This window comes from Arachis stenosperma, chromosome 7 (assembly GCF_014773155.1).
Source record: "Arachis stenosperma cultivar V10309 chromosome 7, arast.V10309.gnm1.PFL2, whole genome shotgun sequence".
Classification (NCBI taxonomy): Eukaryota; Viridiplantae; Streptophyta; class Magnoliopsida; order Fabales; family Fabaceae; genus Arachis; species Arachis stenosperma.
In genome coordinates, this window is record NC_080383.1 from 19,397,014 (window position 1) to 19,417,364 (window position 20,351).

At 33.3% G+C, this 20,351-nt stretch overlaps 1 protein-coding gene, 1 long non-coding RNA gene and 2 other non-coding genes across 5 annotated transcripts; all 4 read left to right on the forward strand.

The window, feature by feature from the left end:
- The first annotated feature begins 1,013 nt into the window (after window positions 1-1,013).
- Window positions 1,014-5,452, forward strand: LOC130941151 (phytoene synthase 2, chloroplastic). Of its 2 annotated transcripts, none has more exons than XM_057869553.1 (7): window positions 1,014-1,514; window positions 1,835-2,489; window positions 2,601-2,651; window positions 2,866-3,038; window positions 3,331-3,566; window positions 4,197-4,389; window positions 5,144-5,452. In XM_057869553.1, exons 2-7 carry the CDS (start codon window positions 2,009-2,011, stop codon window positions 5,321-5,323), a joined length of 1,314 nt encoding a protein of 437 aa, XP_057725536.1. In that variant the 5' UTR covers window positions 1,014-1,514; window positions 1,835-2,008; the 3' UTR covers window positions 5,324-5,452. The 2 variants fall into 2 exon arrangements, with proteins under 2 accessions (XP_057725536.1, XP_057725537.1); XM_057869554.1 differs by having other exon boundaries at window positions 1,014-1,510.
- Window positions 5,453-6,169: 717 nt separating this feature from the next.
- TRNAI-AAU (transfer RNA isoleucine (anticodon AAU)) lies at window positions 6,170-6,243 on the forward strand. The gene has a single exon. It is a non-coding gene; the product is annotated as a tRNA-Ile (tRNA).
- Window positions 6,244-6,341: 98 nt separating this feature from the next.
- On the forward strand, window positions 6,342-6,415 carry TRNAI-AAU (transfer RNA isoleucine (anticodon AAU)). The gene has a single exon. It is a non-coding gene; the product is annotated as a tRNA-Ile (tRNA).
- Window positions 6,416-7,774: 1,359 nt separating this feature from the next.
- Window positions 7,775-18,469, forward strand: LOC130940843 (uncharacterized). Its single transcript, XR_009070425.1, has 3 exons — window positions 7,775-8,026; window positions 8,122-16,781; window positions 16,905-18,469. It is a non-coding gene; the product is annotated as an uncharacterized LOC130940843 (long non-coding RNA).
- The last annotated feature ends 1,882 nt before the right edge of the window (window positions 18,470-20,351 follow it).

Genomic DNA, 20,351 nt, shown 5'->3' on the forward strand with positions numbered 1-20,351 from the left:
TGCATGTTATTATTTTTTTAGAGTTTTAATTATTTTTTGTTTATATAATTTTTTTACCGTTATTATTCCTTTTTTGTATGAAGCTTCTGTTTATTTTTATTGTAATTCTATTAATTCCAAACTAAATAAAAAAAATAATATAAAATAAGATTAGAATCATAAACAGTAAAAATTATATCTAAAAAAATACTAAAAAATATTAAAATTTATTAAAATAAAATAATATAAAATAATTATTTAAATATATATATAAATAAAATAAATATAATTCAAACAATATTTAATTTATTATAATCTATTTTAATATAAAAATTATCAAATATAAACCATATTAATACTAATTCACCCTTAATCAAAAACCAATTTTATAAAAACTATTATTTACAAATTTTAATCCAAAGTCCAAACACAAACACACGTTAAATTAATAATAAAAGAAGAGAAAAAGCGCAATTGACCCATCAAAATGTAACAGGGTGGTACCGTAGCTTTTGAAGAGAGAGACCAATATGTGTGATCCAAGGAAATCTGAGACTAACAAAGTTGAAGCAATGAGAGAACGCCACGTGTACTATGCCCCACAAGCACTGTCTTGGGTTAGCTTTGGAGCATGTGATAAGGTTATCTTCCGCTGATTGGGTGGATGGCTCCACGTGTTATCCTCGTTGGATTTTCACTTTTCTTAACGCGCTTCTCACCGCCCACTCTTCTTGGGTCATGCCCGATTCACTTTTACGGCTCCGGATTGAATTTTAATGCCCACAAAAATTTGAGACAAATTACGATGAATCCTATTATTTTTTTCGAATAGTATAGAAAATTAATTTTTAATATTTAATATTAGTTAACATTTTTATTTTTGGAAAATTAACATAGATATGATTGTGTTGGGGAGAAAGAGAAACCAAAACCATTCGGGTAAGGAAGATACGGGTTTGGTTTAACCCGACCCGAAAACAAACGAGCGGAACAAAAGGTAGCACTGTAGAAGACAAGTTGAACTACAAGAAGCAGCTTTCCAAACTTGGTGACAAACGTGGGGAACCCAGAACCAAGCATTGTTGACAACTTGAATACAAGAAATTCCACATATCTCATCGTAGTAGTACACTGTAGAAGCAGCGCACAACTCAGGAGAGAGAAGAAGAAGAAGGAATATTCACAGTTCAAACGGCAGTTCCTTCCTTGTACCAAAGGGACATTATATTATTTAAAGAAAAAAAAGGAAAAAGGAAGAGACAAAGTAAACAATTATTAGCATTTAGCACCAACAAGGAGGGTGCTATCTCTAGAAGAGTGGAGAGTTTGGTGGGTCATCACGTTGTGTTGTGGAAAGTGTAAATTGCTCTAAGTGGCCCTTGTTTTGTTTCTTATCTAGTGCTTGCTTGCTCCATGATGTTGATGCCTTCAACTTCAACCCATGTGTTCAGTTAATGGGAGAGCAACAACGTTGCCAACCTCTCTTTCTGTGATCTCAGTGGGTCAAAACTCAAACCACCAATTCTTCTATGTGTGTATGTGTGACTTTCTCTTTTGCCATTTTATTCATTTTCAATGGTTGGATATACGTGTGGATTATGGAAGTTGCATAGTTGAGTTCAATCAGCTTCATGTAATTTAATATAATATTGTGTATTTTGCTCTAATTCGGGTGGTGCTGGAATGAATGAGAGAACTCATGCTTTATCTGTGAACTAATACTATATATTGATACCCTTTATTGCAAAGATTCTGTTTTTGGTTTTTGGATTTGGATTCTCTCATTTATGAGTTCTCTGATGAGAATGGTTGTGTGAAATACTGAATATGGTTCTTATTTTTGTTTCAATCACAGATTGCTTTGGTAGAACTAGTTGATTTTTCGGGAATCAGGACTTCCATTTTTGGATAAAAGCAAGTCTCGTTTAATTATTTGCCTTGAGTTTTTTTACTCCGAAGGATTATAAGAACTAGAAAAGTATAGGAATTGGTCCAACGAGAAGGTAGATAGAATTCAAGAGCTTTAGCCATGTCTATGGCATTACAATGGGTTGTTACCTCCACCAGCTTAGAGGTCTCGAGCTCCATGGGCTTTCTTGACTCTGTCCGAGACGTGAGGCTCTTAGATTCTTCCAAGTTTATGTCCCGGGACTTTGGGTCAATTCGAGCAAAGAGGGATAAGAGAAGGAAATTTAGATATTGCTCTTTGAATACTGATATGAAGTATGCAAGTGTTGGTCAATCCGGCCTAGAGAATGCTAGTAACTTCCCTCTGCTGTCGAATGTGCTTGCGAACCCAACTGCAGGAGGAGAAGTAGCCGTTTCATCGGAGAAGAAGGTCTATGATGTGGTGCTGAAGCAAGCATCTCTGGTCAAGAGGAAGCTGAGCTCAACCACTGAACTTGACATGAAGCCAGATATTGCCATGCCAGGGAACTTGGGCTTGTTGACCGAGGCTTATAGCCGCTGCGGAGAAGTTTGTGCAGAATATGCTAAGACATTTTACTTGGGTTAGCTTTCTATTATCTTTCCTTCAAGTGAGGATTTAAAGTTTTAAACTTTTAATTTGGGATTGCAGCATGGTTTTAGTCCAATTTTTACATGGGAGTTTTATCTTTCAGGAACTCTCCTGATGACTCCTGAAAGGCGAAAAGCTATCTGGGCGATATACGGTGAGTGATCATACTCATTTGGCTTGTATATGATCTCTTTCTCTGTATTTAGATTCTATGCCTTTTTCCCTTTTTTCGATATAAAATCATAGTCTCTTGTAAGTTGATTAAAAACTTAGCATAACTGGACCTCAAATATGAAGCTTCCACTTCCATCCAACTCAATTGGAACTTTCTGATCTTTAATATGTTGTGTTGCTTCTTGCCTTTTCAGTATGGTGTAGGAGAACAGATGAACTTGTTGATGGTCCCAATGCTTCACATATTACACCAAGTGCATTGGATAGGTGGGAAGCAAGATTGGAAGAGCTTTTCCAAGGCCGTCCATTTGATATGCTCGATGCTGCTTTATCTGATACAGTTTCCAATTTTCCCGTTGATATTCAGGTACGGTGTGGGATTCTGTTGACCAAAGGAGAAAATTGCATGAAAATCAATGTCTTTTCATAATGTATTGGCTGTGGAAGAATTTTTAGCCCTGCATCATGCTTTGGCTTTCCAGTAAAATTTCATTAAATCCTTAATATTCTTGTCTTTGGTTTAGAGCATTCCTTCATTTACTTATTCATTTATGAGGATTAACTCTACATGCTTTATATTCTTTCATCCGCAACAAAGTTCAAATCTCAAGCTAGCTTTGAGGACTTATTGTCCAATTTTTTCCTTTGCTTCAACACAGCCATTCAAAGACATGATCGAAGGAATGAGAATGGATCTTCGGAAGTCTCGATACAAGAACTTTGACGAACTATATCTCTACTGTTATTATGTTGCGGGCACAGTCGGTTTAATGAGTGTTCCAGTCATGGGAATTTCGCCAGATTCACAAGCCACGACCGAAAGTGTATATAATGCCGCCTTGGCTCTTGGCATTGCAAATCAGCTAACAAACATACTCAGAGATGTCGGAGAGGAGTAAGTCATCGATTTTTGTCATTCTTGTAAACAATGGTATGATAACTTGAGCAAAGGAAAAAAGTACTTGTAGACCGTCAATTTTACTTCTCAGTTCTCACTATGACTATTAAAAGTTGGAAAAGTCTAGGGGGCCAGCAGTTTTATTGAAATCTGGCCAGCAGTTAACCAGCAAAAGCAAACTGAATGATTTCTCACTCTTGGATGAAATCTCACACCATTGAAATCACCAATGATGGCTAATTGATGGCTATAAATCACACAACTTGCTGGCCCCCTAGCACTCCTCTTTCTTTGTTAGTATACAAGTTGAGTGTATCTTTTCTGGTACTTGGTAAGATCTTGACTTGTCGAAACTTGTATGAGATGCTTTCATTGGTGTTAACTACCATTCATGCTTCGCATAGTTTTAGTTTTAGTTTCAGTTTCAAGGTGTTTTCATACCATATTAATATATGGAACTTAAACAAGGTTACATGATGTTTCACTATATGTGCAATGTCTTACCTTATTAGGATTCTAATGGACTTAACAAGTGATGCTTTGTTTTTCCAATGTGCTCATCTCAAGAATGAACCTGCATTTTATTTTGGTTGTGATCTTATTGTAACTAGTTCAATTTTTCGACAGTGCTAGCAGAGGAAGAGTGTATCTACCACAAGATGAGTTGGCTCAGGCAGGGCTTTCGGATGAGGACATATTTGCCGGAAAAGTGACAGACAAATGGAGGAACTTCATGAAGAGCCAAATTAAAAGGGCGAGAATGTTCTTTGACGAGGCAGAAAAGGGAGTGACAGAGCTTAACGAAGCTAGCCGGTGGCCGGTAAGAAATCCATGCTTTTATGACCTTGTCTGTGCTTTGAACTTTAACATATGGTCATGTTAAAAATAAACATAACAGAATTCTAACTTGGATATGACAAAATTATGAGTTTGCGGTGTGGAAAAATTTGTTGAATGGATCAACTGGAAGTTGTCTGATGCCATTATAAATACAATTTGATGTTCAATGTGCATGTCCTCATAGTGCTTGCAAGCCATTTTGTTTTAGAGGGTTTCCTTGTGACTTTTGTTTATACTTTTTGGTAGTGACTTATGTTTATGCTAGTAATACCTGTCAACCAACCTGAGTAAGTTAGTCTAGTGTTTAGTTTACTAATCCGCTTAAACAAGTGTCGGGAGTTTGAATACCACATTGTACATGCAGTAACCCATTGACTGACAACAAACTCTCAAATAGAGCTTCAATCTGCGATGAATTAGTCCTTGGTCTGTTGAGTCGAGGAATACCGTAGGAAACCAAACAATACATGTCAAGCTAACAAACAAAAAGTCTTGCATTTTCTATTATTTTTTTTCTATAAAACAGCTTGGGCCTTATTGGGCCGGACCTTGTCCCGGCATGTCTCGGCTGTGTCTAAGACATGCCCGAGACATGAGGGAATATAGCTTTCTATAGAATTTACAACTATTGGCTAAGGCTAACTCTTGTATAAGTGGTTCTTCATTGTTCATTTTTTATTCATGATTTAATCATAATCATATGAACACTAAAAGGGCGTTGGGGATTGTTGTAGGTATGGGCTTCCTTGCTATTATATCGGCAAATATTGGACGAGATTGAAGCTAATGATTACAACAATTTCACCAAGAGGGCTTATGTGAGCAAAGCCAAGAAGTTATTTTCTTTACCAACTGCTTATGCAAGATCTATGGTTCCTCCATCAAGGAAGTTATCTCCTGTAATGAAAGCATAGATACAATTACAAACATCATAAAGTTGTGTAGGAAAAAAAAATGCAAAAAGGGCATAATTTGTATATGATGAAATATTGTGTTGTGTACATTATCCGCTTGTGGTTGATATTGGATTTTTGCCATTTTCATTCTTCTCTAATCTCTAATATATAAAGCGATTTTCGGAGACTGCATAGTATTTGTTTATATTTAGTTGGAGCTAGTTCCATCATGCGTAAACTCTTCGTCTTGGTGTGAGAATTAAAATAAGTGTAAAATGTTTCATATAATTATTTAATTATATATTTTTAGATAATTATTTATGTAATTAATATAAAAAGTTATTTTTATTAATATAACATTATATAATTATATACACGTATAAAATTAGTCTTATATTAAAATATATCAAAATTAAATTTATTAAGATATTTGATAACATATCAGTCAATGTAACAAATTATTTGTTAGAATATCAATATCGGTCTTTGATATCACTATATCGTAGACTTGCATATAGGAGTGGGTTAATTCGATAATACATTTCTAGAAGAAAGCACTTTAGGGTTCCCATAGTAAAACTCTAACCCAATTGAAAAATGTTATTGGTGATTTCAAATAATACAATAATTGTTCTAATAAAGTTAATTAACACACAAATAATAAATGGCCTATGAGTTCAAATAGTTAGAATGTCGTGCTAATAACCCGAAGGTTGCAGGTTTGAGATCTGCATGGGCCAATTTATTTATGTTCATGTATATGGCTCTGGACATTGGACAGTATAGATATTTTTCCAATCATTACTAATACAAATTGAGAAAAATAATAACCCTAATAAAATAATTAAAAATTAAGTAACAAGTGGCCTATTAGCTCAGCTGGTTAGAGCGTCGTGCTAATAACGCGAAGGTCGCAGGTTCGAGACCTGCATGGGCCAATTTGTATTTGTTTTGGCAATATTTTTTCAACTGATGAGAATACAAATTGATGAAAATAATAAGCCTAATAAATTTGCTTAACAAGCTAATAATATATGGCCTATTAGCTCAGCTGGTTAGAGCGTCGTGCTAATAACGCGAAGGTCGCAGGTTCGAGACCTGCATGGGCCAATTAATTCATATTTTAGCACCGCCGTGGCAGCTCATGTATATGGCCCTAGACATTTGACAGTATAGATATTCTTCCAACCACTAATAATACAAATACCTTCCTTTTAGGCTCGTACAATTGAGGAAAATATTACCCCAATACATGCATTATTGAAGTATAAATATTACATACAATAGAAAATTTCGCTAATGAAATTTCCTAATTATACATAGAGTCGCTGTCTATATTTCCAAAACATTTGAGGATGTCAAGGGGCCACGTGGCATAATATGGCGCGTTGGATGTCAAGGGGATCGACGGACGGATTTGAGGTAGTCCTCAAGAGCCTTGAGCTGGTCTTGTGTAGGGGGCGTTTGGTTGTTCTTGATGGACCTGTGAACATCATAAGTTGTTGAAGCCAAGAACAGAACCCTGCTTATTCGATCATCACAACACACACAAGAATTGAAATTAGATTCGAAGGAGAATAATAATGATAAGTTAGTAATCAAGTACTGACTGACCCAGAAGCGAAGAGTATGATTTGGCCTGGAAATACGTGCTTTCCAAAGATCCTCATCGTTTTTCGTCTTTCTGAATTCCTCTTGTGTTCTTCACCGCTAATTGTGGGGTTCAGAAAAAGTTAAATGGAGCCTGGAAGAGTGGAGTTATTTTATCCCATTTCAAAATGTTGGGAAGTTGATAATTAAACAAGCAACCATCTTTGTTTAAAATAATTATAATATATATAATCACTCACACAAAAATATAAAATCACTTCGTATCTATATTTATAATCGAAATAAAGTATAAAAATAAAGTAGTAGTTAATTTTTTGTTGTGAAAGAAATTTAGTTATTCTATTGTGAAAATTTTATTATTATATTATGAAAATTTTGATTATTTTAATGATTAATTATCCAAATAGAAAAAAGAAAGTGTAAAACACAAGTTAAATATATATAAATATATGGTGATTTATTATTAGTGTTTGTAAAATATTTTTCTATTTAAAAGCTTCCTAAGAATAATTAATTATTAGAATAATAAAAATTTTAATACGAAAATAATCAAAATTTTCATAAGCATACAAAATCAGTCACATTTATAATTTTTTATCTTTAATTTTATTTCATCATAAATTTAAGTTATTTGAATTTTTATATAAATGCATCATTAGGAGTTAATCTTCTATAGATTCATAATCCTATATTAATTTTTTTAAAAAAAATAGTAATTTATTCATTAAAAATGAATAATAAATGTCCAAGTTATAGGACATAATAAAAAAAAAAGTTTTTTTTAGTGATATTAAAGACTTTCGAAACAATTAAATAAAATAAGAAAGAATAATAGAAAGAGATAAGAGGAATAAAAAATAAAAGATAAGGTAAGAATACTCTTCAATTAAAAATGGTGGGCATCGTCGAGCGCCTTTTTTCAATAAATTTCTTTAAGGCAGCAACCATTTCAATTGGAGAGCTTGTTTGATTCTCAAAAATAGCTTTGTTCGTGACCTTTCATACATTTCAACACAAACAAGCTAGTAGATCTATTTTTCTCTCTCCACCATGACCACCACGTAGGGATGCCGATGAAGCTTCCCACCATGCTCGAAAACTTGAGAATTGGTGAGTAAAAATTCTTGCTCCAAAGTTACTTTGTTACCAATGTTTCTTTGATTCAGGACATTGAGTGATACAATGATTGATTGTTTCTTTTGCAGATTGGCATCTTTGACAGATTAGACTTGTTGTAGGAAACTTTCGGTGCAGTTGTGAAAGAACAGGGAGTTGTTCATGCAAGCATTTTTAAATAAAAATCTGAATCTTGTGAGAAATTTATTGTTTCCAAATATCATTCCATACTAATTATTTTGATTCTGATTTGGGTTTACATCTGGGTAAGAATGGTAAAATTGATATGCAACACAGTAATCAAAAGCAACATCATATGATTTTGACTTGTTTAAAACCCATTCTAAAACATTTCACCCTCATCCGATTTGATTATTTCAATTCGGAGATAATAAAAGGGGAAAAAAGTTACTGTAGGAGGTGCTGATTTCATTCTCTGTTTTCTATTAAAAGATCTTTAACATAGGCAACTTGATAGGATTGTGTGTGAAAAATCATAGCTGAAAAAATACTCATTGGGTAAGGAGGAGACAGTTATGTGTCTGAAAAAAATACGAATTGAAATTACAGAACCAACTTTCTAATGGAGGCCCTTTTCAACTACTTTTTGTCCCTCCAACATACTGCACCATCCTTAAGAAGGTATGTTCCTTACTTCTGCAGACATAATATTACCATATATATAGTATTTACCTTTGTATATCTAGGTTAGGATAGTCTGTGATTTTGTTGTGATTCTTCAAAACTGTTTGCTTAATAGAGCTAGGTTTTGAACTCAGAGATCTTTAAACTCGAGACGCCATCCTTTTTTGGTCGAGTCATTTGGTCTCAACTAATCTACGCCATACACTTTTCAGTCCATTTCTGTCCCCATCAGAAATTAGTCAGGATACTATGAATTTCAGATAGGAGAGTAACTGGTAATTTGAAATATGATAGTGTGTATATAAGAACTACCTCACCTATAACCCTTAGAACTTGTCAGCCTCCAGCTGATAATAGATTTCACTGTCATCCATGCAGCTTTTTTCTTATTTTCTTCCTAATTTCACTAAAAGTTTCACTCTTGGATTTCTGGACAAGAGAAGAAAACTCCAAATACTTATTTTGAGCTCCAAGTAAGAGATATTTAATCTACCTGCTATATATGTCTGAATCTGAGGAGAGGTGTTGTTACTGAAAAAGAGAGCTGATTTATTCAAATTGACCTGTTGATCACTAATACATTCATATGAATTGAACAAGTTCAGAATATTTTTATAATTCTCTTCTAAGACCTTACAAAATAGGATAGAGTCATCAGCAAATAGCAAGTGATTTATAATAGGACATCACCGATTAATCTGATTCTCCGGGACCTGTTTGTTTTGTTCTACTTTGTGTAGTAAGAAGGAAAGCCTTCTGTACAGAAAAAAAAAGATTGGGAGAAAGAGGATCACCCTGTCAAATTCTCTTTTCTGGTTTGAAGAACCCAAAGGGTTGAACTTCCACAATAACAGAATAAGAAATAGTTGACACAAGTTCACGAATCCAGTCAATCAATTTTACCCCAAAACCTAGTTTGTCCATAATGAACCATAAAAATCTTCATTCGACTCTGTCGTAGACTTTTCTCATATCCAAATTGACATCCATTTCGGTCTCCAGACCACTCTTCTTATTTTCAAGATAATGCATGCATTTATGTGCTATTAGAATGTTATCAGAGATAAGATTTTTTTTTATAAAAGCACTCTGACTAGGGCTTATCACTAAATGCATGAATTTTTACAGTCTATGAACTAGAATTTTAGAAATAATTTTATACATAATTATAGACAAACTTATTGGCTATACTTAAGTCATGTTGCTAGCATCAGTAATCTTTGGGATCAAGCAAATCTGAGTAGAGTTGAAATTCTTAAGAATTTTCTTCCTCCAAAGAAACTCCGAACAACCCTGAAAATATCTCCTCCTACAATGTCTTCAATACTTCTAAAAAAATCTACAATCATACCATCATCTCCTGGAGCACTCTGGAGATGGACATTGAAGATGGCTCGCTTCACTTCTTTCATAACTACAAGTCTTTACAGCCGTCGGTTCATGAGAGTTGTAACTTTAGGCTTAAAGCCCTGAAAAATAGGTTCTCGGACTGTTTGACATGTAGAGAAAATTTTTTTTTTGAAGTAATCATCGGCAATTGTTGCTATACCTTGGTGCGTGAAAACTGTATTTCTAGTAAGGCCAATCAACCTCTAAATTTTGTTTCTCCTGGTTCTGCCTTTGAACTTCCTATGAAAGAAAGTTGTGTTTTTAACCCCTTCCTTGAGCCACTTGATTTTGGATTTTCTTTTCAGTATCTTTCTTCATTAAGCACTGCTTTTTTCAACCTCTGTTCTAGCTCCATCATTTTCACATCTCCCTGAATCCCACTCTGTCTTAGCTCTTCTATTTCCGAGACAAGCTAATAATTAGTAGCCCTTTTAGAGTTAGCATTACAAGACTGTTGCCATTGTACCAACTTATGGAGACAAAATTTAATCTTTTAAGCCACCACATACATTGTCGAGCCTTCTATGCTAGTCTTCTAGACATCCTCAATTAAACGCTGAATTTTTTCCACTTTACATTATCTATCTTGAAACTTAAACTTGCATTTTGATTTTTTCAAATGGAGAGAGAAATCTATGAGCAATAGGCCGTGATCTGAGCAGTATCAGATAGGAAAAGAACCATCAGATTAGGGTATAGCTATAACCAATCCTCAATTGCAAAACACCTATTAAGTCTCTCTTGAATTAACTCATTTTCCCTCATCCTATTACTCCATATGAATTTCCTGCTAATCATACCTAAATTAGCCAATAATTTTTTTCAATGAAACTATTAAATTCTGCCATACTCACTAGGGACTTTTTTTTCTCCTCCCTTCTTTTCACTTGGGTTGGTAATGGCATTGAAATCTCCTACAACAATAATTTTTTCTCTGTTTTATCTGATCGGTGCTAATATCTTTTCAAATCGTTGATGCCGGAGTTGATCGTTATGATTGAAGTGCACACCAATGAATAACCATATCTCTCCCAAATAGATATCCTTAATTCTCACTACTATAAAGAACTCCTTAGCTTCAAAAATCTTGCATCCACACCCTCTTTCCATGCCAAAACTAAGCCATCATCCCTCCCATTTGGTTTCACCATGTACCACTTTGCAAAGCTACATTCTCTCATCTTTACCTCCACTTGTCGAGATTGATTTTTGATTTTACTAATAAAACCAATCTCGGGAGAGTAGGATTTACTAATCCCTTTAAGAATATGGATTGTCAGGGGGTCTCTCCAAACTCCAACAATTCCATATAGGTAGTCTCATAGTTCCCCGAATGCCAGATGATAGCTCAGGTATTACGACTCTTAAAATATTTAATACTAAAATATGAGTCTGCTTAAATTTAAAACCGAATTTTTAAAATACACCTCCATACTTTTCAATACAATTTACAATACGTATATATATATATATATATATAGACACACACACACACATCATACCAATATATAAACTTCACATATCAAAACTCATATCCTTCTTGCAAAAATTATAATATTAATGGAAAGGGGAGAATAATAATAACTAAACTAAAATATCTTCTATCGCATAAGCTAAACTCAACTACTCTTCATAAGCTTCTTCGTTCGTTTCTTGAAAAGAGAAGTCTGTAGGAAAGTGAGAACCTAACCACATAGTCCCACCTCTAAGGTTTTGTAGCTCTCAGGTAGTTCCCACAATTGTACTCATACTCGAAAGCTATGGATCAAATAGCCTTTTACCTGATCCGTCTCCTTCCAATGTCGGACATAGAAGATGAAATCCTTAAAAAGTCAAAGGAATCTTTTCTCTATTCACAGCATATCCAATTCACTATTGAAGAAAGAATTGGAATTGGTTCCCTCTCTTTTCAACAACTCTAAACCTTTTTGGTCTCTCCCAAATAACATTTAGAGAAAAGGACAAATAGGTCCCTGACCTTTTGTCCTGCAAATGTTTTTGTCTCTGACCATTGAAAAATACTTTTAAGTCCCTGACCTTCACAAAATTTGGATAGATCAGTCCCTCCGTCCAAATGTCTCCGTCAGGAACTGATCCGTCCAAATTTTGTGAAGGTTAGGAACTTAAAAGTATTTTTTAATGGTCAGAGATAAAAATATCTGTGAAGCAAAAGATCAGGAACCTATTTATCCTTTTCTCTAACATTTAAAGCATTAGTCATTGTTCTTGCTGAGAATAATTTTACCACCACTATCCTCCTAATAAGACTTTTGGAACATGCCCTGATGCCTTGATGGATGTCATCCTCTCCTACTACTATAACTGTCTTTGTCTCTTTCTCATTTTCTACCTAATTGTGTTGGTGTCTCGTGTTTTCTCTTGCTCCATCTTATCTTGTTACACAAATCTAATCATATTAGAATTAATTTTTTTTTCACAAAAGCTCATAAAAACACTTTTGTCCCAGTAGAGTACCTAAAAAAACCTTAAGGGTATTCACATAACAAATCAAGAATACTAATACTAATATTAATAATCCTATATTAATAGTTGACTTGTAAATAGTAATTGATATTTGGTGTTTATATAGTATGATTGTATATGAAAAATATAAAATCTTATTTAACTTTTTCATTAACATAACAATTAATTTATGGGGATACTTGGCAGTTAAAATAAATTTTATAAAAAATAAAATAAAATAAAAGTAACAAATATTATAGAAAAAATGTTGACTAAAATAATATAATTTGGGACCGAAAGAGTAACGAAGGAAGGCTAAAAAATTTGATTATGAAAATAATGATCATCGAAAATCAATTTGGGGAAATGTCTCAAAATGGGCCGTATGGGTAAAATCTAGGATATGCCCTTTTTTGTAGTTGTAGTCTATGAAAAAGGATTTTTTTTTTAAAATAAATACTTTTGCAAATTGCGAAAATCAGTGTACTTTTTTGTTGTTATTTTCTTGCCAAAAATCCTTTCTAATGTTTTCTCTTACTTCAAGTGATTTTTTTTAATTGATATTGTCAAACATAATCTTATATTATCCAATATTTTTTTTATATATATTTTAGTTTTATTTAAAGAATATAAATCAAGATATTACACTTTATAACAACAATTGAAAAAAAAATTAAAAAGATCTATTTCTATTACAAGATTATCTTGATATTCACTTAACATTCCAATAATAAAATTTATTTCTGGTTTAATGCATGTCTGAGCAGACAATAGATTTCTAGTTCTTGAAGTAAAGAATAGACTCCATTGATTTTTACTTCAATTTATTCTTGAGACATTACATTTGATTTAATTTGTCTTGTATACAAATTGAAATTATTTTTAAGGAACAACTTTTCATTCTAAATTTCTGTAATAATTTATTGATGTTCTTTCCGAGACAATGATAATACACTTTGTAAATTATCAAGGAACATTTTTATTTCTATTACATAAGATGTCTCATTCATTTTTTCTTATTTCAAATTTATCAGAGAAAAATCTTTATACATCATGTAACAAACCGACATCATTAGTAGTAAGAAGAATGTCATCGAAAAATATAGGAACACTATATTAAACTTCCTCCCACCAATTTTCATGTAGATACACTTATCAACATTATTCTCAACAAAACCATATGATAAGAAAGTATCATCAAAATTGATATACCGTCTAAAAGCTTATTGATGGTTAATGAAGAAAAAGGAAAGGTAACACTACCTTTAGCAGAAACTGAAAAAAATTTACACTTTGACATAGTTGATGAGAATTTTGTTGCATAGATATACACATGGCATCTCAATAGGAATGCAGAAGTAAGTGATTTTATCTTTGAACAGAGTTTATAGAATACTGTTTCACTGTTAGTAACTTAGTATAATAGAAATGTTGGTGCTTTAAACAAATTTAATACAATTTCTATTATATTTAGTATTTAGGAATTCTTTTAGTGAAGAATAGAACTGAGTAAAGAGTGAAGATTTTATCTAAATTATAAAGAATATATGCATTGTGTATGATAAATTTTTTAATGTGTTTTTTTTTTTTTTAACTGAAAGAAGCACCCTTGGTATTTAGTATTATAGTTTCTTTTTTCTTGATTTTGTTTGGAGAGTAATGCTATTGCAGTCTGAAAATTGGAGAGGAAGAATATAGCAGAGCACATGCAATTTGCAAAATTTGCACACACACACGCACAAAAAAAAAAAAAAAGAAATAAGGTGTTGCTGCACATTAATGTTGTGACCAATACTTGGAAGTTAGTCTTTTGGGTGTGGAGCATCTTCCAACTGTCCAAATAATTATTATAAAAATAAATAAGAACAGACAGAAATAGATCTAGTCATCTTACTTATATTTGTCGCCAAGAATTGCAATAGATGTCCTGAGATTTGTAGCCAATAATAATAATAATAATTTCCTCTCTATTTTCTTGTAATTACCGAAAGAGATTTAATGTTGGAATTTAGCTTAATTTTGGAAATAATTTGATTTTAAAAAAGATTCAAAGTTGGAATTGGTTTGATTTAAAAGAGATTTAATATTAAAAATCGGTTTGATATTGAAATTGATTTGTTTTTTAAAATGATTTGAAAAGAGCTTGAGAAATGATTTGGTTGGGACTCTGGAGGAGTGACAAAGTTCGAATTTTAGGAGAGATGCTGTACAAATTTTTATAAAATTGGAGATTCCATTTGAAGTGCTTATTAGAAAGATTTGAATTTTTTTAAGGATTTCATAATTTGATTGAGTTATTTAAAAAAGGATTACATTTTGAGTTTGCTTATTTAGAAAATAATGAATTGTGGTTGCGGAAACGTTGAGTTATAAATGAATAAGATATATGACCCCGGGTAAGAGGCAGTGGCATTGTTCACTTGTTCCGGAAAAGAGATGGAAAATAAGAATGATGAAAACTGAGTTTGAATTATGAAATTAAATTGAATGATATTGAGAATGGAGTTGAAAATGAAATTGAATTTTGATTGAGATATATGTGACCGGGTAAGATGTAATGGTGCTATCCACTTGCTCTGGATAAGAGTTCGAGACTCCAGGTAAGATGCAAAGGTTGAGTTCTGTCGCCGCTTGCTCCGAGTTGAGAATTGTAACACCACTTAGATAAGAGGCAGGGTAAAATTGTCCCCTGCTCCAGGTACACGGGTAAGATGCAAGGGTTGCAGTGTTGTCCCACTTGTTCCGTGTTTGGTGTTCTGTCCATGGTTAGCTACCAGGACATGTCGGGTTGGCTGTATAATCGACAGATGACCTCATTAACCATAGGGTAGACATGCATCATATGCATTTTAATGCTTTGTTTGAGTTTGAATTTGTTTTGGTTTGTTTAATTGTTTAATTGTTATTAACTGCTATCTGAGCTACTTACTGTAACTGTTATCTATACTTGTATTTTTCTTGTCTGTTTTGCCTGTGTTTGCTCTGGTGTGGTACTTTTGAGATTGAATTTTAGTGCTGAATTGATGATAATTGCTGATTGATTGTGTGAATGGACGTGAGGCCGTAATTGGTTTCTGATTGAGGTTTAGTTAAGTATGAAAAATCACGCTGGTTCAACATAGACTTAATGAACCTATGCTTGGAACAGGTTAGTCCTTCATACAGTCTAGAAAACTCTTTAAGATTTTTCTTATACGAAAAGAAAGGTTTTGGATTTGAATAATTAACTGATTTCTTTTAAAAAGGTTTTGAATTTTTTATGGTTAAACTGTCAGTTTTCAAAAGATTCATAAGATAAGCGACGATCATTCTGTTTGAAAACAGTTTTCTTATTAAATATCTTCTTACGACAATTCTGAAACTCCATGGTGAAACTGTGTGGTTAGGTTCTCACTGCCCTACAGCTTTATCTTTTCAAGAATCGGATGAAGGAGCTTACGAAGAGCTTTATTGTGTTTTGTTATATGATGTTGCTGTTTTAGTTAGATAATTATTCTTCCCTTGCCTTTATTATTGTAATATTGTAAGAGGGATAGAAGTTTGTATGTTTTGTATATATATCATGGTTATAAAACCGGACCGGACTGGCCGGTTCAACTGGGTTAACCGAAAATCGGTCACTTGGCCGGTCCGGTTGACACCTAAAATCATTCTACAAAAAACCAGTAAAAAACCGATCGAATCGATGGTTAACCGGTGAACCAACTGAACCGGCTGAGTTTTTAAAGGTTCCAGTTTTTTATTGTTGCTTGAAACAGCGTCGTTTTTGACACAGACAAAAAAAAGAAAACCTATACGGTTAGTACAGAAGGCTCCCTGCCTCCCTCTCCCTTCACTTTCACAATTCACACAACCTAACCCCAATCAGAGAACTCAGACAAGAGCAACCCCCACCAACAGCTGCTTCTCACTGACTCACCCTCTTCTCCTCATCGTGGAACATCGTCGTCGCTCGCGTCGCCCACTTTACTATCGCACGTCGGTCATCTTGTCGTCTCGCCTCTTCGTCTCTGTCGCCAGCTCGCCGCCCAAATCGCCTCTCTGCTCACCTCTCCGTTCTCCGCGGCGAATGTCCCTGCATGCTTCTTAAATGTCGTTGGCGGTAAACTCCTCGACTCTAACCCTCAATTAGTAGCAGTAGCCAGCAAGTTTACAGCTCCCCAAATCTGAGATCCAGCGTTATCACAGCGGCCAGATCTGAGATCTACCTCTCCTTCCCGTTCACCCACTACTCCATTGATCTGTTTGTCAGGTACTAGTTTCTGCTCATCTGCTTGTTTATTTTTTTTAATGCAGAGTTCAATTTTTGAATTCCTACTGTTGTCAGTATGAGAAATCTTTTCTTTCTTGCTGTTGTGGAAATTGGAATCCCTAGGATTTGGAGCTGAGCTAGCATGAGTTTTTGTGGAATCTTGATCTGGAAGAAGCGTTAGAAGCATGCGTTTTTTGTAATTTCAGAGCAATTCTCATTGTATTTGAGTGTTTGTGGTGGTTCTTGAAGTCTGCAGTGTTGAATCTTGGATTTGGTTGCTTTTGGAGAAAATGTTAGAGCTCAAGGACATCCCTACGTAAGCTTGGAAAGAAGAATATTTTTTTCTGCATTTTGTGTCTTAAGACTTGTTTTGATGATGTTTTGTATCAACATTTGAGAGACAACTTGTATGCGCTGAGACTGTCTATTGCTAAGATAACTCTTCTGAAACCAAATTTTTGGCCTTTTAATTAAATCAGTTCAACCACGGTTCCATCCCGGTTAACCATTGAACCACTGAACTAGTTACTCGACCGGTTCAATGACCGGTCCGGTTTTTGCAACCTTGATATATATTATATTTATAAGCTACTTATGTAACAAGTTTTGTATATATGAATATGCTTAATGGTTTTCAAAATAAAGCATTTTTTCGGGTTTTTCAAAGAAAACAGCGACACAGTTTCACGTCAAAAGCTCATATTTTTTTATTAAGTATATAAAGTCGTCGTAATATCCCTTGCTATCAGAGTGGCGCAGCCAAAAGCATGATTTAAAATTCTTTTAATATAGTTTTTTTGTTTATTACGTAAAGTTTATACATATGAAAAACCCTGATTTGCCATGGTCTTCAGATTTAAAGTTGAAAAGTGCGAGAGACATTGCTGAGTTTTCTAACTTAATGTCCTACCCCAACCAACTGGACTACTCTTCCTTAGATTGTCATCGCTGTCCTCATCTATTATGACGGGATCCACATCATCGTCATCCCACAATATATCCTCCACGGGATTCGGTTGTCCACCGTCTCTTGAAACTGGGATAATAACAGGAGTATCTATCATCACAATCACAAGCTCATCAAAAGATCGATTATCACTAATTTCTCCATCATTAACGCAATTTAGATTAACTGTAAAGGACGGAGATGCCGCCAATACTGCTTTGGATGCAATTACAGGCACAGATGAAAAGGCAACAACAGACATTGAACTAGATTAAGGAATCCAATTCAATCTTCCTGAACTAGATACCACATCTCCAAACTTGGCCGATAGTTCATAGGTTTTGACCTCGAAAAATTGACGACGACCATGAAACAAAACTTGCAAATCTTCGTCACTATCTATTACAAAGGAATCGTACTTCACACCATCTCGGAAAACAAAAATTGAAATTCTATAAAATAATTTCTTCACTCGTTTCATGCCATTAACTCCCAGTTTTTGGATTATAGTATTCTGAAATTGAGCAAAACTCATAGAAGGATTGATAAAGACACTCAATAGATTCTTATAAGTAAATTTTATTCTCTCTCGTAATTTTTTCTTAATCATCCCTTTATAGTGCACAAAAACTAAAAAATTATCATCACTAGTCATTGTGAGAGCCACTCTAATGAGTAATAAACTTTTTAGTTGTATTTATATAGGACATATATTCGTAGTTAATCGAATTAAGTAAATTCGAAATACTGATTTTTAAATTGTAACCAGTAATAATTTGAATCAATTAGATTCGATTTACCTTGGAGCTATAATTTTAGAAAATCGAAACAAATTATATCGATTTATTATTTCTTTCATTCTCTTATAAATCAAACTCAGTTGCTTCAATTTATTATTGTTGTGTGTTGTCAGAAACTTATAATTAATAAATTAAATCTAATTGTATCGATTTAGTGTATCTCATGTTAAATTGAGTTCAAATAATTTAATTTATATTAAAAAAATATAAATCAAATTTATTAACAAAACATACACATATACTAAATTTAGTTTATAACATTTGTATAATTTTTTTTCTCATTTAATTTATCTACCTTTTCCTTATATTTATATATGCAGCTGACAATATAAACCTTATAACCCGAAGCAATAGACAAAAAAGAATATGTAGGACCATGACCAGTATCTTATTATTGTATTTTTTTTGCCTTGAGTCATTGAATATATATATATATATATATATATATATATATTAATTAGAGAATTTTTTTGCAATATTTAAAGTATTTAATTGTATGGGCTAAATGATTATCTTTACTCTCTTTATAATACTAATTATTTTCTGTATAGAAATTTTAAAAACACAATTTCTACTTTGAAACTGTCAAATAGCTTAATAATAATTACTTCTAAATAATTTATTGTTAAGGTAAATTAAATACAATTTTAATTGGTAGCACAGTATTCGTTTTCGAAAATGGTCAGTGGTATAATTTTAGAAGAAATGTATTTATTTAGTTTAAACGTAATTTTCAAAAGTCAAGATGAATGTCTAAAACATGTTGTTTAATAATAATAAGCTATACACTATGCAATTAATTATTGCAAATAAACAGTAATATCAGTCACATTTCCCTCAATGTCAATAATGATAATAAAAAGATTGTTCATCAGTTTGGACCATTTTCCCATTTACTTTCTCCTAGCTCCATAATGATGAGCCAAAAAGAAAATGACAGGTTTTTTCAAAGGAGCTTTCATATCACTTAATCACTTAATTTACATTTCATCAAGCTTCACGTTATCTTATTAATTTGTTACAGCCAAGTGCCAACTTCCCCTCACCAAATAAAATAGCTCGCTGGGAAAAATGAATGAGTAGCACCAACTAACCAGTGCGTTTGGAGCAGCCAAAAAATATTGATTTATATTATTTTAATTAAGTTTAATACATTAGTCTTAGATTAGGACATGTAATTAAAATAAAAAGTCATAATAAATTAAAATATTATTTTAGAATATTTCTAATACAGTGAAACCTTATTTATGAAACCATTTGCATAAAAAGAATAGTTTTTTTTCCCTAAAGTCTTTAAAAAAATTATTTTCTTTAATTCAAAGTCAACTTGACAAAAAAGAAAATCAAATATGAACAGTGATTTCTTAGTTGAGAAAGTATATAAAATCAATTGTTTAATAATTAAATCAAGCTAATTTTTTAATTAAATTTTTTATATATAAGTGTAAAATTAATTAGGCGAATTTTCTACTTAAGCCAAGTGTAAAAATCCTATTTTTCATTCTTTGTTTGTGTGAGAACAATTTTTTTTTCTATTTCTTTCTTTGTTTTCAAAGTTGCCTTCCTTCTACCGCTTTTTAATTTTGATATTGGAGAGGGTTTGGTGTTAGGCGTTGATATGGGGTGAGTGGGTGATTAACAAGGGTGTGGTGTCAGGAAGGATGGTATAAAAGGAATCGGACCCAGCGTTTCCCCCCCCCCCCACACCAATCGGACCCAGCGATTCCCCCCACCAATCGGACCCACCGTTTGGAGCAATCGGACCGTCCGATTGCGCCACCTTCCACGTGTCGGACACCAGCTCCTCCCCAGAACGGTGGCCCA